Raw genomic sequence first — 17,212 nt, 5'->3', positions numbered from 1 at the left:
AGAAGGTTGAGTTCAAGGATAATAAGCTGTGACTCAAGCAAAGGCAACAAGTGTACCACTTGTTGCCTGCACTGTCCATGAACAAAAAGTACAACTTCCCTTGCAAATAATGGCTATAGAACTCTTACCTAATCTGATTATGCCATCTTGTGTTTTTGAGACAGAAATGTGCAGACATTAACTGCAAAGAAAATAAGTTTGGGGTTCTTTTTGGTTTGTTTTTTGGCCACCTCTGCAAGCAAGATGACTGAGTACATGCGTAGTCAGACTAAATTAGACTCAACTTAGTCTGCCAAGAAAAGACTTCTGAATGAGTCACAAGTTTGGTGGTACAATATTGACAAGTGACACTGACAACACAGATTTTTTTTTTTTAAATCTTAAAAAAGCTGCAGATTAAATTGTTCAATCTGCGCCATTTTTCATCACACGTATGATGCAGAAAGGATGTTGTTGCCTCCCATTAAAACCCATGATTCACGTTTAGAGGTCTGGATGTCATCGAGTAACCGAAACACTTTGATGAGAAGCTTTTTTTGTTTTGTGGATTTGTCACATTAATTGTTGGTGCCATTGTCTCGTTGCAGAAGCACGCCTACAAGTTCCAAAAACGCGCCATCCATGCTGCGTGATTTCCATAAACTATGACAAAAAAAGTCAATTATACCACAAAATTGACACTTTCTCAAGAACACTCGTGAAAGTTTTGGGATGCTGGCAAAGAGTCAGACAAATATCACCTATTACTCATGTTACTTCGTACATTTGGGGCTCCGCTTGCAAGCACAGTGCTTCGTCACTGCATAACAATCAGATGGCTGAGTGTTGGCAGTGCAACTGATGGAATTTTACTGAAAACAGATTTTGACTTTGAACTTCCAGATATTTCCTGATCGAAGTATCACACCTGGCTTGAATACAGTCTGATCGCTTCTCTTGGTGTGATTACTCCTCTGGAAGACGTGGATTAACTTTTTGATTTATATCTTTCCGCGAAAGAAAAAAACCCAGCACTTGAACAGAATTGGACAATGTAAGTATAGCCTATAGAATGTTTGGTACAGCAAACAAAAACAAAAACAAGAGGAGGGGTGTTTTATTTTTATTTATTTTTTGTGCAGCAACAAGTTCCTCAAAAAAGTTGACAGGCAAAAACAGAAGCGCTATTAATGTTGCTATTTTCTTTGCGTTAAATTATGCGACCTGGATGTGCACAGTCCGTATTGGAAAAATCAAAATGACCAGTTGTGCATGTGCGTAATAGGCCTATGGCCCATAGCCAAAGGGGGAGTTAACGGTCTATAACACAAACACGTGAATATTGATATGTCTCAGAAGTTTGATTTCGCTGTCATTGTGGCTCAATGCGGATTCAAAAGATTTGAGGCAGTAAACGAAGCATCAGTCAGGGACTAGTCTCCACATAAACTTGGATTGCCGTCGCTTATTTCAATCACGTAAGACCCCTAATGGCGTTGTCCGGGCGAGGGTGTTACGTATATCTGTACAAGCTTTTCTGACAAGCCCGGCTTGTTGATATTTGTCCTTACTGTAGAGCCACCAAGGTGTTGCCTAAGAGAGTTTAAGCACGCCGATATTGCAAAGGGTTATTAGATTCATAAGTCAGCGAAGTGGTGGGCGATCTACTGAGCACAGCAGAAGTTCTCATATGATGACTTCAAACAAGACACATTACCTACCAGCATCTGTTGGAGTGAGTGGATATTAAGACACTTCTATCTCCAGGACAGCGTAGGGGAACATGGTAAGTAGCAATGGAAACACATAGCATATGAAGAATGATTACCAGTAAATAGTCGTGCTTGCTATTTAGTCTGGCAACGCATTGCTGGAAGGGTTGGACTCAGTGGCTACTTGAGAAACTCAGTATCGAGACCCATGTCTGATGAGGCTGATGTTGACAAAGCTTGTGTGAAAAGAGATTGTGTGGCATTTCTCGGCTCAGGATATGCCGGTACAGTGAGCGAGGTAAGGACATATTACATTGTGTCTGCGCGCAACGTGTGGATGAGATGTAGATGTGTTGGAGGTGCTGTGGCAGTGAAGGATTTATATTTTATGCATGTATGTATGTTCCTTTTATTGTGCCGTTAAAGCAACATGTGCCACTTTACCTGTGACACTTGTCATAAGCGGTAAGCGCAATTGGGCTCAGTATCGGTGGTTAATAATTTGGCGTGAGAGTGGAGGCGACTAATACACAGAATAGAACCGGCGTTTGTGATATAGGTGCTGTTATCTGGAAGGAAATGTCCGACCAACATGTGATCAAATATTAACAGGACTGGTTTGGCAAGGAGGGGGGAAATACACGTGACAAGACGCAGGGAAGCAGCCGAGTAAAAAAAGCAGTTTAAAGTGGGCACTCAAACAAAAGTATATAGATATTTTCTTGGCCCTTCATAGTTCCTCTGGCGGTGTTATGCTTTCAGCACGTTGGACAGAGGCACCGGAGTCGTGCATGGACTAAAACGCCGAGTGGACGCCAACTCTCTTTCTCTCTTTTCCCCAGCCCCCCTTTGCCAAACCTGGGATTGTTTTTTCAACTTTTGGTAAGCTTATTCTGAGGGAGCCTGTGGTCTGTAAACGGAAATTAAACGGGATTTCTAAAGAGAGACAAAAGAAGCAATTTAAACAGGAAAAGAGGGAAAGCGCTTGCTATTAAAAGAGCTCGTGCTTTAATGATGTCTTTTTTTTCTAGAGCATTGTGAAAGTTAAAATGTTAGGGTCGCCTGGTCTTTTTAGCAGCATATTCTCGGTACCTATAAGCCCCCCCACACTGCGTTAAACTTTGGGACATGCAAGTCTTGGTCGCGGAGATCTAACCACGCACATAGTGGTTGTCAGCCCCTTGTAAAGGTAAGAGCACAATCCATTGTTTTTATGTCACTCTTTTGTTCCTGTCGTCTTTACGGGCTTTTCTGTAAAGAACTTCGGCTTTAAAAAAAAAAAAACAAAAAAAAAACTACGGCTTCTTCGCCCTGGCAGTGTGTGATCATTGTGGGCTTCAGTGACCGAAATAACTCCGAAATGTAATCCGAGCCAGGTGACCAATAGCATATCTCGTAGGCATCTATCTTTATTCTTTTTTAGATCTATAAAATTGGAGTTTGAGGCTGTTTATAAAATATTTACGCGTGCAGGTCATGTGAGATGTTTAAATTTGGACTCGTTTTCGTGCTTAGGGATTTTACAGATGGGCTACGGCTTTTGGAGTTTCCGAACACTGGCTGCTGCAACATAATTTGCGTAATCGTTGCGTTGTGCCTAATCATGCTCCCAATATGGGACTTAAGACGCTGCAGTGATGCTTCCAGTCTGCACGAACTGAAGCTGGTGCATGTCATAAAATAGTCCGGAAAAAGGCTCTATAGTCTTTAATCTGATTCATCTATCTATGTATTTATTTATTTTTTGCACGTTTATATATATGTTTGGTCTGCTGCATTCATGTTTTGTCTTGATTTCAAACCCTCTGGATTTTGTTATCGACCAAAAATAGCCCTACTCTTTACCCCCACCAGCCCCTTCTTCCTCCCTCCCTCCCTCCTCCCCTCCTCCCCCTCCCCCTCTCCCGTCATCGCCATCAAATCACTTGTGTTTTTACTACGACCGCTTCACGGTTTCATTCATAAGGTGCTTTTCACTTCACCTGCTACCCTACCCCCCTCTTTTGTCCGTACACGGCTCTGTGCCGACCTGTCAAACGCGGGCTACGGATGAATAATGTAGAAAAAAAGATGAATTAATTCTTAATGGCTCTGACTCGTGTAATTCGCCGGCTTTGCCAATGTGAGTGTCTTTTACAGTAGTAGTCTATACAAATTGTTCTATTATTCCCGTGTAAAATTACAATAACGATGGGCGTGGTCAAAGTGCATCCACTGACAGATGTTATGGCTGAATGTGATGGAGAGAGATAAGATGGCTAGATATGCAATTGTTGGGGAAGCAGCGGTTTCTTTTCGCTTTCCTTTTTTTGTGACAAATTGAGGCACGCGTCAAAATCTGTCACGTCAGGTGGTTAAATTTTAAATATAATCACTCTAGGATTTTATTTCTCTGCTCTCGTGGAGGACTTGTAGCCCTAAAAAAAATCGTCTCCACCGAAGCCGTGGATAGTCTGTTTCCTCTTTCTTTCTACATCTCTCACTCACTCCCTTTCGTCTTCTTTTTTTCAAAGCTTTAAGATTTCTGGTCCAATATGAAGCAATTGCAAAACAGCTGCAAGGGGAGAAAAGCCCCGACGCCCACAGTCAGTCCTGTTTTATCATTACTCTTCTTGTAGTGTGTATTTTCACATAAAACAGTGACTCCAGTAAATATATAATTTAATTTTAATTATGTGTTTTTTCCCCTTTCGCTGTTGGGTCTTTTTTTTTTTTTTTTTTTACCCCTGCGGACTAATGCGCACAGATTGCTTTCTGCATGTACCAGCCTATAAGTGTTAAATTTATATGACACTGAAACCAAACTAGATCATTTAACTTATCGGTCTGCCCGGCATTCATAAAAGGCTCCTTTAATAAAGGCTGCGTCGCAAGCCACGTTTCCGGCTCATCAATAGCACAGATCCGTTTATTGTAACAATAAAAATAAGTCAATAATTTGTCAAACGAAACGATAGGTATTTCAGATTATGTCAGGTCGAAACATTTGTGATACTTAAAATTCATAGCCTATTTGGCCCTTTGTTCTCAGATTACTCAAGGGAGGTTTTATTGCACCATCTTTTCCGGGTTTTTTTTCTTAATATAATCTTTTGTCTGCCTATTTTCTGACCATGTAGCAGTATTTTTATTTCTATGTTTTTCTATCGAGACGTGGGATTATGGTGTGGGCGTGGGCGTGTTGGGTGGAGGAGGAGGGATGAGCGGAGGCGGGTTAGGAGGGGTCTGTGGGGTGGCACGACACACTTTGTATGTATGAAGGTTTTTTTATAGCACTTTTCTGCAATGTACGTCAGCGGATCAGTCCATAAATGGGGCTGCGTGTGTTTGTGTGCGGGCGTGCGCCTGCGTGCGCTCGGACTGTGTGCGTGCGTCTCCGCGTGTTATCTTTACCGAGAATCTCCCCTCTCTCTCTCTCTCTCTCTCTCTCTCTCTCTCTCTCTCTCTCTCTCTCTCTCTCTCTCTCTCTTTCTCATACTCTGTGTGTGTGTCTCTCTCTCTGCACTCTCAGCTCTGCAGAGTTGGGGTGGGCGTCAATAACAAACCTGATGGTAGGTTTTGCATTGCAAAAAATGAAATTCTTTTGGTATAGGCCTGTTTTTTGTCGGTGGGCATTAAATGCCTTTTGCAGCGATAAGGACAGCAAAAATTATATATTTCTATTGTGTAAATGTTTTTTTTTAAATCTTGTGTCGCTTTTCCTTTGCCACCAACATGGTGCACTTTTGGGGCTTAAAGGGATTCGGCAAAATCGGTTTTTATATTAAGAACATTCAAAATTTACTTAAACATGTTACTTTTTTTTTTCTAATAAAACTCGATTTCGGATTGTGCTTTCGCTCTTTGTGTCAACGTGTTCATTCATAAAATGTAGGCTAATAACATGTCTATTTTTCTGTCCGATAATGTTTTGATATGAATTATAAATAGGATATCGATTATTTTTGGCTTCAGAAATCTTGACTCATCGTTAGGCGGGTAGATCGTTATATTTAGAGCAAATATTAATCATCTTAATCATTATGGAAATGTTGGCTACATCGCCTGTCGCCGCCGCTGCTGCTGCTGCTGCTGCTGCTTTAGTCACCGCCACCATCACCTCAATCACCAACACCTTCATCCAATTAGCAGGCTTGTTTAAACAAGTTCGAATCTGATTCGGAACATTTAATTATCAGTCATTCGTCACCGTGTCGTGGTTGTGATTTGGCAGTCATGTTGCCCACGATAAGTTATTAATACAAAGTGTATAAAGACGTCTTATATGTCGGACCACTGCGGGACTACAACGATTCATGACGCCGTTTGTTAGCAGGCGCGCGACTGTGTGTGCGTGTGTATGCGCCTACGGAACTGTTAGACCATGCCTGCGAACCATTCAAGTCCCTGTGAGCGTGTGAACATGCAGCACATCACTAAAGCCGAGCAACTTCCCAATGTCATTAAACATTAATTCTTGTGAAAAAAAAAACGTTGCTTTATTACAGGGGATCAAATTGGTGTCTCTTGTGTTGTAAAACAAAAGAGGAGGCTGATAATAATTAGAGTTTGCATATGCAGACAGGGTATTTTATAATAAACAGGATACATATACATATCAAGCTGCTGATATACTTTTCTATAGCCTCATATGTTTGAGCCTTTTGCCTTTTCAGTCTGTTGACACATATTTCCGCTTTTCCGAGTATTTTGTGGCATGATTAGTTTGTTTTCCCTCAGCAGTGAACCATGCAAAGGTTATTGATGCTGTGGTATATTGGAATTGGGGGGGGAGGGGGGGGGGGCATAAGCTAAGAAAAGCGACTGATAGACAAAGAGAGGTTTAATAGGCTGTGGAGTAATTTGCTGTCTATGCCATATAGACATAATGTGTCAGCTGTAGGAGGATGTACAGGGCGGGAGTACATATGGAGCTTAGGAGACTGCTATTCTGTGTCTGCCTCATGACTACAATAAAGGTTATTGTCATCACAGGAGAGATGGCATTAATTCCTTTCAGCATGTGATTAAAAAAAGGCCGAGAATCGGGTGTACCTGTTTCTCTGTGTTGTTCTCCAGCCTGCCCTCATCTCCTTTGACGTCATCAGACAATATTCACAAATGTTTTCTCAGCTGACGTGTTCACCTGTCGAGGAGGAACACAATTTCTCTGTGATGGAAATACCCCCATCACCTGCCTTTATTCCCAGTGCAAATGACATTTTACGGAATGTCATTTCCTTCATGTAACATAGTTCCTCTCTTGCATAAGCAGCCATAATTCGACTTGTTTAGTGAAGCTTTGGCCAGTATGGCTCTGTCTGCAAGATGCCACGTTTGACAACACAAGCCTTGAAAGGTTATACAAGTCTGTTGTGTTTTCAGTTGCTCGGGATTATTTCTTCACCTTTCTGCCAAACAAACCCGACTTTTTCTGCAAATCCTATGTGCCAAGCCTTGACTATATAGGGTGACAAACACCTGTAGAAATTAGTCACCTGAAAGATAAAATGGTTCATCACATTACCTCAGATAGTTCAAAGTTAGTTGGTGCTATGTCAGGAAATCATAAACCTATAGAAATCTAATGCCTAAATTCCGATAAATTAGCAAATGAAGTCATTTTCAAAACTACCCCTGGTTGTCTTAAACATGTCGATAATGTAAATATTCCTTTTTACCTGAATAAAACTTGTCAAAAATATTCAACAGCTACCATAACCCCCAGTCACTACATATATCATATTTAATTCAGATGTTAAGTCATTAAAGCTACAGACTTCAGTTGTGTTGTATTTGCACAAATGAGAGGGACGGTGTTGTTGTTGTTGTTTTTTTCTTCTAATGAGATGCCATGTGATTTATTTATGAATTACTTGTTCGGAGCAGCCCCCTTGTGAAGTTTGCATTTTTTCAAACTCTTTGGAGTCATGTCGCTCAGTGATTGCTGATGCAACTGTTTGTCATCCAGAGTTTGCCCTCACCTCCTGTGAGCCTTCGGGGAGGGCTATATCTATCTTGGCATGTCCCCGGGTGTGTTGGAGGTGGGAGTGACTCATTAAGCAGGTGTGAGCATCCACTCCCATACTGCTACATGCCAAACAAGAGTTCTGCAGCTCATGGGCTCGTGCAGGAAGGAATCATGATGGCAATTCAGCAAACACATCACAATAAATCTTTGCACTGGACCAGGGCCAACTCACAAGGATAATGAGCTACCATTCCCCCATTATGCTCACTCCTGTATTCATCAGAGGTGGATTTTCCAAAACTCCATCACCCAGTGAAAGGTTTCGGCTCCTCGGATAATTGTATTTGGAATTCAGCTGTATAAAACAGAATTGTTCAAAACAGAGTATCAAGAAGCAATTGATTTCATTCTCTAAGTTTAAGCTCTGTGTACATCAGTAAAGTACATTTGTTTTGCTGATATTTGGTAATAATAACCCGTGAAAGCTGGTTACTACACTGCAGAGCACTTGCAGGGGAGTCATCCATCTGTTGTGGAGATGGCTCACTTTAAAAAGCAAGGAGAAGCAGAATTGTTGCAATAAGTTCACATCTTTGTTAGCCCCCACTGTCTGCTGCATTCCAATTATTCTAACAATCCACATTTTACAGCACAGACATGGTTTGTCTTATGTTTAGGGGAGGGTTTTGTTTTGTTTTTTTACAAAAGGAATGACTCCATGTTACACATCTTATAAGATTATGAGTATTTTATATTTTCAACAAGATTAAGGATGGCTCGTGTTGCCTAATATGGATTAAGGTCAAATGCAATCAGAAATATGTTTAATAGACTCAAACAGCCTTTTTTCTTAAATCGCTTTTATAACAAATCACCCAGCCACCTCACTCTCTGCTCACCTGTACAAGAAGTGCTTATTTTTACATCTCTGAATATCTAATTTTACATAAATAGGCCATCTAGAAATGGCTCGCAGTGTATCACGACTTGGTGGAGACGCACTGTTACGCAAAACCTTCAAACAGAAAAGAAGGGGAAAAAAGAACCTCTCTTTGCCTCAGTGAGCGAAATACGGAAGAGGAGAGGCTTGGCTTGTGCTTTATTTATCGCCAGACATTATGGTGTGGATGCAGGCAGCACGGTATGCGGACAAACAGAAGCACACGGAAAGCGCATTAATAGTTCCGCCTCGGGGCTGTTTAAACAGGAGTTTGGTGGCGACCAGTCAGCCAGCGGCAGGTCACATGTTGCAGCGTCATTGTGTAGTAAAGTTACTGTAGTTGCAAAGAGGCTCCTCATTTCAGCTCCAGAGGTCTCCCATTCTCCTCCTCCTCCTCCTCCTCCTCCCGCGGTGCTGCTGCTGCCGCTGCAGCGTTTCAGCATGCGACAACTTCAGTTTCAGACCATCTCAACAGGAGCCGCGCAGCCATGGGAGTGCATTACCTCAGCAGCCATGCAATTTCCACCATCAATAATTTAATCTATTTGCTCCAAAGCTGAAGAGATCTGCTGAAGCTGGTCGGGGGAGAGCACACAGAGAGGGAAATATCGCGAAAGTAAAATTACTCTGGGAGTTGTCCAAAACATCCCAGATGACACTACTGTCCTGTTGAATGGTCTGTTTTACGACTGGGCAGTGAAAGGTATGTGTTTGTTTGCTTTTCGACAAGTTATTTTAAGCACTTGGAAGGTTCGTTTGATGCGTTTTGAGAAAAAAATACAAGTGTGAGTTTGTAAGTGTGTACGTGTGTGAGATGTTGGGGTGTGTGTGTGTGTGTGTATGTCTGTGTGTGTGTATGTGTGTGTGTGTGTGTGTGTGTGTGTGAGAGAGAGAGAGATAGAGATAGAGAGAGATGTTGGGGAGTGAGTGAGTGTGTGTGTGTGTGTGTGTGTGGGGGGGGGGGATCTAAAAGTAGCTTGATCAAGTCCAGTTCTCCTGCGAATAGACAGCGCCGCAGCCCGAGAGATGAGATATGTGTAACATTATCCTCACGTTCATTAATAAAAAAACGGAGTTATTATGTTGATTGGGTTTCCAATGGAGAGCACGAGCTCAGTAGATGTAATCTAGAGAAGAATATACACTTCGTCCATTACATTACATTTAGCCTGAGGGACGGGACTTCTTAATAGCCTAGTACTATTTCTCTTTAATGTTGTGAGTGGGAAACAATCCAGCCACGATTTTACGGCAACTTTTAATGCTTTTGAATATATCCACAAACTAAGTCAAATGTGTTTCGTATTTACATATCTAAACCACTGCACTGACTCTTCATCGACAACTTAATACCCTCACAGTTGTTTTTTGGTTGTTTTGGAGAAGGAAAAACTTTGATGAACTCATTAAGACTTTATAGGAAACCCGAGACCTAGACGCCCAGCGACGGCGGCCAACATACACTGTTGGGTCTACTTCTCGCTGTTGTGAGTGTTCATACTAAATAACTTCAAATTCCTGGCGGGTAGAAATGAAACCCCGTTTATAGAGCGGTGGAAAACTGGCTCATTCGTGACATGTGAACATATATAGTGCAAGAACCCGACCGGGGATAGCAGTGGGGGGAAAAAACGACTGGTTATATGATGATTTAATTTTCAATTTATGGTGTATTTTCCAAAAATGTGGTCCAAATTTCTATAGAGAATTGACACTCAAAACCGTTTATATTGACTGTATAGCTGTGTTGTTGGCTATTTACGCACAAAAGCTGGTTGTGCGTCCTGGGAAACTTTGTTTCTATCTGTCCATGTTTTTATCTATCTATCTTTCTATCTAGTTTCACAGAAGGGAGGGAAAGAGTTAGGAGGAAGATTCAGGGAGGGAAAAAGAAAAGAAGCTCTCATTCCACGGTCTCACGCGCCCTCCAATGTCCAAAGCCAGGAACTGCAGCCTTTTTTTTTTTTTTTTACCTGGAGCTGAAGTTCAGTTGGCTATAATGCTTTCAAGTTAGTTTTATGTTGAAAAAAACTATTGAGTTGTTATTTATCATTATTCTATAACTGCTACCTATTATTACAGTTTGGAAAACAATGATAAAATAAGTTTTGATAGACATTAAAAATAACGATTATATGGCTTTACATATAGTTGGCCATGATTTTTACCGTATTTTAAATGTTTTTGCAGCAATTTCTTAGTTTTCCACCACTTCACACTGTTTGTGGGGAGAGGCTTTGTCTGGTTTGATAGCATAGATCACTCAGCAGCTCTTTGAATGCTGTTCTTTCTGAGACAGTGGACCGGGTTGGCCTAGAGGCCAGGTATAATCCCTCTGTGATGCTCATCTATTACTAAACATGCTTTGAAACTGTGTCAGATTGAAAACAGATCTTAAAGCAGCAGGCTTCCACATGTGTCAGCCATTACTGCAGAAAACTCAAGCTGCCTTTTTTCAAAAGTGCTGCATTGTGGCACAGAAGGGGTCCTTTCGGTTAAAAAATGTTGATATCATGTGTTGCGATAGCTTTTTTTTTGTCTCTTCTCGATGAACATTTGACATTGTGTGCTAGACATGTTGAAAGTGAAAAAACATGTTGCTGGGTACTGTAAATAGCTTTCGCCGACACTGATCTTGAGGAGTTGAACAAAGACGGATGCCCATGAGGATGCAGAGAACAAATGTAGCTGTAGGTCATGCATTTCTATTCAAATGTGATTGCATATTTCCCACTTTCATCTCTCCTGTTTGATCTTTAGTTTCCTTCATAACGGTCTTCTAAGATATCACTCCTGCTGTTATCGAATATGAAGCTATAAAGTGTGCAGAGAGGTTGGGAGGGACTTTATTGAATGTGAAATAATACTATAGTCAAGCTTGTCCTTTCATGCTTTAGAGAAACTTCGGTATCTGTCAAAGGAGGCATTTATCACTTTAATCCCCACCTGCCACAAAGAATAAAACGCCAGGGTAAGTTACATATCCCCGCCATACAGCCGCGCTCTCAAAGCAGATGAACAGGTGGTCATCTGGAGACGTCAAACAGCAGATAGAGTCCACACACTCACCTGCTCCTATTGTTCTGAGTGTTTTTATGCCCGAGGTGCTGTCATGAATAAAGGCGTGTTTGAGCAGCAGTTATTGCAGAAGTGATTTATGTTTACCTTCAAACATAAATTTGTTGAATGTGCCTGGATTCAATTTTAAACATGCTTTAAACAATGTAGAAAGATGGCGCAGGCTAAACTACTTCTCTGTCAGATATTTATTTAACCAAAAGAGACGGTCAAAAGGCTGCTTCAGAGGCTCAGAGGGGGGAAAAAACTTCATTTTCCTTTACACATTCCTCCATAGGCACTTCCTCTCTTGTTTTGTAATTCATGCTCATTGTGTTAACTCACAAGCCGCCTTTTTCATTAACTATGAAATCCAGCAGTGCACATAAAACCTTCCTTACTGGATGTATAAAACAACAGAAACCAATCAGTTGTCACATTTAGCCTCCAGTAGATATAAGCCAGAGATCCTCCGCCGGTCCCACAGCAATTAAATGATTCATTGGCTTTATCGCATTTTAACAGGATGTTGATTGAGAGCATAAGCCATATTGATTGTCCTGATGGAAACAGGAAATCACAGAGATAGAAATAAAATCATTTGTTGTTCCCGGTGTGAGGGTACCCAGGGGAATGGCACGCAATTGCACACTGTTGAGTGGCATTACCCCCAGCAACCCCCCCACCACCCTCCTTCCCTCCATTCTCTCCCCTATGGAGACCTGGAAGAGACGTCATCTGTGGTTGTTATGCTGCGAAATGACGCTGGCACTCTCTCCACCCCCTGCTACTGCAATATTACCCCTGTGGTCTGTTACGGAAGATGCAGCACTCCACGTCTGCACCATTTCCAGCATGAAGTTTGACGCCTAACAGCAATCAGCCCTCTCCCTTCATTTCCGTCATGTGGAAGTGGAACCATTTGAGCGTGATGCTGATAATAATATCAGCCTAAATGCATCCTACACATAAGGGCTCGTGACTGGCCTCCATCCCGTAAACCTACGTGGTTTTCTGTTTCTGGGAAGCCTCACAGAAATTCCTTCTTATTGGAACAAAATTATTAAAAAATAAACCTTATTAAGTTAGACTTTAAATATTAAATAGCTTTTATTAATGGACAAAGCAACAAAAAAAATCCCCTTTTTCTTGGCTTTTTGCCTCATTGTTGTTTTAATTGGGAAGAGGAAATATACCCACTTCCCTCCCTGCCAACATGCACATGCACCAGCCCCTCCTCATGCCCTCCCCTTAACTCACACACTCAGGAGGAGCGCGTCACTGAGCTTAGGGAATGAGTGGCTCATTAAGAAGAAGGATGTGATATTCTGAATAGAGACTGTGAGACTCCCAGTACATTTATTTTTAGACAACATATCTCTATGGCAGTCACCGTGGTGTTGGTTAATTGCAGCCACGGCCCCAGATACCAATTAAGAATGATACAAATGCTTTTAAGGTTGGGATTTTGGCTCCTCCCTCCTGTAAAGGTGCCCGTGTCTGCTCTGTTACGGACAGGAGCACGTGTGTTTGTGCGTCATGTTTTCCTGTATGAAGTTTGAGACGTGCAGAGTGCAGTCAAAGCCTTGGTCGGGCTATCTTTAAATTAGTCCCCTGTGGAACGCAAGATCTAGATTTTTCTTTTCATTACGGCTGCTTTTATTTTCTGCTTGGATGTCCACAGATGCATTGATTTGCTCTGCGTCTTAGAGCTTCTTAAAGGTAAGCGATGCTCATGCGATTTTCCAGTTCAGTATTTCCACTCCACCTGTCTTGGTGCTCCACCCTCCCTGGCAGATCTTTGCTTATCTCGTGAGTTGTTGTCAGGAGTGGATGGGACTACACTTCTTCCTGTCGTTTAGTTTCCACATCCTGAAGCACTCTTGCCCCTCGACCTGCGGAAAACAAACATTGTACCTTAATCTTCTTCATGTCTGTATGGTTGAATATCAGACCAGTTCAACAGCACAGACCTGTTTTTTTTAAATAAAATAATAATAATACTGCAGCTCCAGTGTTTGTCAGCGCTGACACAAACAAACATTCCCCTTTCAGTCAGTCAGTGAGTGTTAGCTATGTCGGAGGTGGACAATGGTGAGTTTGTTAGCAGGGTTAATGATATGGTCAAACAGTAAAACATGAACTCTTCAAACAAATCATATCCTTCTGTCAACACATGCATGGCCTGTTCAAACATTGCTGGTACACAGTTGACCCTCACGTGGTTGATGCCATCAAACGCAACCACGTGTCCGTTTTATTCTCAATAAATGACAAAATCCAACCCCCCAGGAAATGACTGACCCTAATAAACGTGCATTTTAAGGCTATTAAAACTGTCAAATTGTATACACAGCTTAAACATTTAAGGAGAGGAGATAAGAGCACACAATGATTCATGTTGTGAGGGATGACTGACTGGTTAAGCCATTATTACACTACAAATCTTCTCCCATGCTAGAATTAAACTATGTAGTTTAACAGAGCAGTGGAAAAAAAAAACACTCACAAATAATAGCAAGCCTGTAAGGATGTAGTGTCATCCATTCGCGTGATCTTATCTTTTGTAATATGCGATCTCTCTGATGCTCGGCACAGCTTTTGTGCTTCGCTGCCAACAAATAGAAATGTAAGCCAGACATCACATAGGAACAGAATGATAACAGTTTGCAAACAATTTGAAAACACTGGTGATGACACAGCGCCAAAATCAGTCTCATAAAAATCAGTTTATGATTATTTCAAAGCTACTGGCTCCCTCTTTGGCGTGCACAAAAAGAGTAGAGGGTGTAAATAAGAGGGGAGGCTTACATGGTGCATAGTGGATCAAAAATAAACAAATAAAATAGAAAATGCTCTTTGATTAACCGCCTTGTTCTCTCTCTCCCCTCTGTCTCCCTCTTCTTTTCTGTCCATGTCTTTACAGTTCCACCAGGTTAGAAGAGTGATGACCATCCTGTTCCTTACTATGGTTATTTCATACTTCAGTTGCATGAGAGCTGCGCCCCTGAGAGACGCGATGGGCATGCGGAGCCATCGGACAGAAGGCTACTTGGGTGCTGCTGCAACGGCCATACGAGGCCACGGGACTCCTCAGAGTGGCGGTGGGCCGGGCCAGCGCAAGGAGCTGCCCTCGCTCACAGACACATTTGAGCAAGTGATAGAGGAGCTGCTGGAAGTGGAGGGGGAGGCGGCGCAGCTGGGACAGGGGGCCGATAAGAGCCAGGGAGGTGGGGGCCCGTCCTCTTTGGTCACGGCAGACCCCAAGGATGTCGACCTGTACGACTCGCGGGTGATGATCAGCAACCAAGTGCCTTTGGAGCCGCCGTTGCTCTTTCTCCTGGAGGAATACAAAAACTATCTGGATGCCGCTAATATGTCCATGAGGGTACGGCGACACTCAGATCCTTCCCGGCGCGGAGAGCTCAGTGTGTGTGACAGTATTAGCCAGTGGGTGACAGCTGTGGATAAAAAGACGGCAATAGACATGTCTGGGCAGACAGTTACCGTCATGGAAAAAGTCCCTGTCCCCAATGGCCAACTGAAGCAATACTTTTATGAGACCAAATGCAACCCCATGGGGTACACAAAGGAGGGCTGCAGAGGAATAGACAAGCGGCATTATAATTCCCAATGCAGGACAACCCAGTCCTACGTGCGAGCGCTTACCATGGATAGCAAAAAGAAGATTGGCTGGCGGTTTATAAGGATAGACACTTCATGTGTATGCACATTGACCATTAAAAGAGGGAGATAGTGTATAAAATGTATAGATTTTATTGAAGAGTTTAAAAAAGAGAATAAAGAGAAAATATCTATTTGTATATATACATAACAGGGTAAATTATTCCGTCAAATGAAAATTTTATGGACTGCATGTAAAAAAAGATGAAGTTTATACAGTAAAAGTGATACTACAGTCTATTTATTGAACATATTCATGACCTTGTAAACAATTAAAAAAAATCTGATCAGTCATTTGCGCCCAGTTTAAATTACTATATTACATTCCTCAAGACATTGTGATTTGTTTATGTTGCCAAGAATTACAAAATGAAGGGAAACAAACAGGCAAGGAATGAGAGAGGACAATTCCATCTTCAAAAGCTTGCATGCTGCTTCAATTGTGAATCAAGAAATTCTCCACTTACAAAAAAGGATACAGTGCTGACCAAAAAACATTCCGTTTACATATTCAGCAGAAAAACAATCTTCCTCTCAAGTAATTTATCTGTTTACTGTTCTAAACTTCTCAAGGTAATGTTGGAATTACATACTATGTCAAGGTGCTGTTGTCAAAGCTTTGCTGTTTATTTTTTTATCCCCACCAGAGGACAAGATATATATAAAAAAAAGTATATATATATATACATATATACATATATATATATATATATATATATATATATATATATATATATATAATCTATTCATTGACATGTTTCTTGGTTAATATTATTCATTTTGTATGTTGTGAAGTTGTTTGCAATATTAAACTGAAATATTTGAAGAAATAAAAATGACTATAGGCAACTGAAAAACAAAATCAATGTCAGTAAAGTTTCAACAGTGTATTTCCAGGCAGCAAAAACTTTATTTTGCAGACAGGCAAATCGGATAGGAGAATGACAACACACACAAACATATACAAGATGCGCACAAACAAATGCTGCATAAAATACGAAATTCAAATCATGTAATGACAGGTACTTAATGGATATGTTCCATCTCTTGGCCTTATTCTGAAGAGGAAAAATGATAATTACACACTTTCTGCCCCTCTCCAACCTGTAATCGCTGCAACACAAACATACAGTATGTCTGTTGAAAGTGAAGTGTTTATACACGGGTGTGCAGAGATTTATTGAACTGTTACTTCAGCTTCACATGCAATATTTCACAACAACAAAAACTCGACATCACAAGAGAGAAGCGCCTAAACACTCTCACAAGTGTAGACCAGCACAAGTAGGCTACGCTTCGGTTCCATGAAGCATACCTGAGTCTTTCCCGTGTGTCTACATTAAAAACATACACCCAACATGTTGTTATTACTACAACGTATAGTCCCACTTTTAAATCTTCAAAAGAGGAAAGATCGTTGCAGAGTTTAAGCAGCTGTACGTTGATCTAATGGTAAAGCCATTGCAACCACTTGCACAACAAGTCTATATGCTTTGGTTTGGGGTTGTGTAAATAGAAGAGTGTTTCAATTTCTCACAAAACACATGTACCCACAATATGACACATTTCACAGAGAGAAAACAGTCCATTTTTTAAAAGCAGATAAAGATCTTCACCCCCAACTTCAAATGAGTCTTATTTTTGCGTTCCAAGAGATGCCAATCGACAAATACTTCTACTTTGGCCCACTGAAGGTAAGTGTGACCTCTTGAAGAAGACCTAATGCTGTATTTTGTGATTTGGAAAGAAAACGACAGAAAAGGAGAAAGCAGTTGAAAGGTGTATGCCCTACACATTTTCTCTCAGATCCTCTGATGAAGATGCTGAAAGTTAAAATTCTTATATAGACACTGAGAACAAAAAAGGGCCTAGGCAACACCTCTGAGAAAG

General features: G+C 41.4%; 1 protein-coding gene across 8 annotated transcripts; it reads left to right on the top strand.

The window, feature by feature from the left end:
* Window positions 1-806: 806 nt before the first annotated feature.
* bdnf (brain-derived neurotrophic factor) lies at window positions 807-15,746 on the top strand. 8 transcript variants are annotated; one of them, XM_079339171.1, is made up of 2 exons: window positions 807-1,033; window positions 14,565-15,746. In XM_079339171.1, exon 2 carries the CDS (start codon window positions 14,586-14,588, stop codon window positions 15,393-15,395), a length of 810 nt encoding a protein of 269 aa, XP_079195297.1. In that variant the 5' UTR covers window positions 807-1,033; window positions 14,565-14,585; the 3' UTR covers window positions 15,396-15,746. The 8 variants fall into 8 exon arrangements, with proteins under 8 accessions (XP_079195297.1, XP_079195292.1, XP_079195298.1 ...); XM_079339166.1 differs by lacking the exon at window positions 807-1,033 and adding an exon at window positions 1,375-1,765; XM_079339172.1 differs by lacking the exon at window positions 807-1,033 and adding an exon at window positions 1,899-1,989.
* The last annotated feature ends 1,466 nt before the right edge of the window (window positions 15,747-17,212 follow it).

Source organism: Symphodus melops, assembly GCF_947650265.1.
Source record: "Symphodus melops genome assembly, chromosome: 3".
Taxonomy (NCBI): Eukaryota; Metazoa; Chordata; class Actinopteri; order Labriformes; family Labridae; genus Symphodus; species Symphodus melops.
The sequence above is the reverse complement of the archived record's forward strand: the minus strand, read 5'-3'. Positions and strand labels throughout refer to the sequence as shown.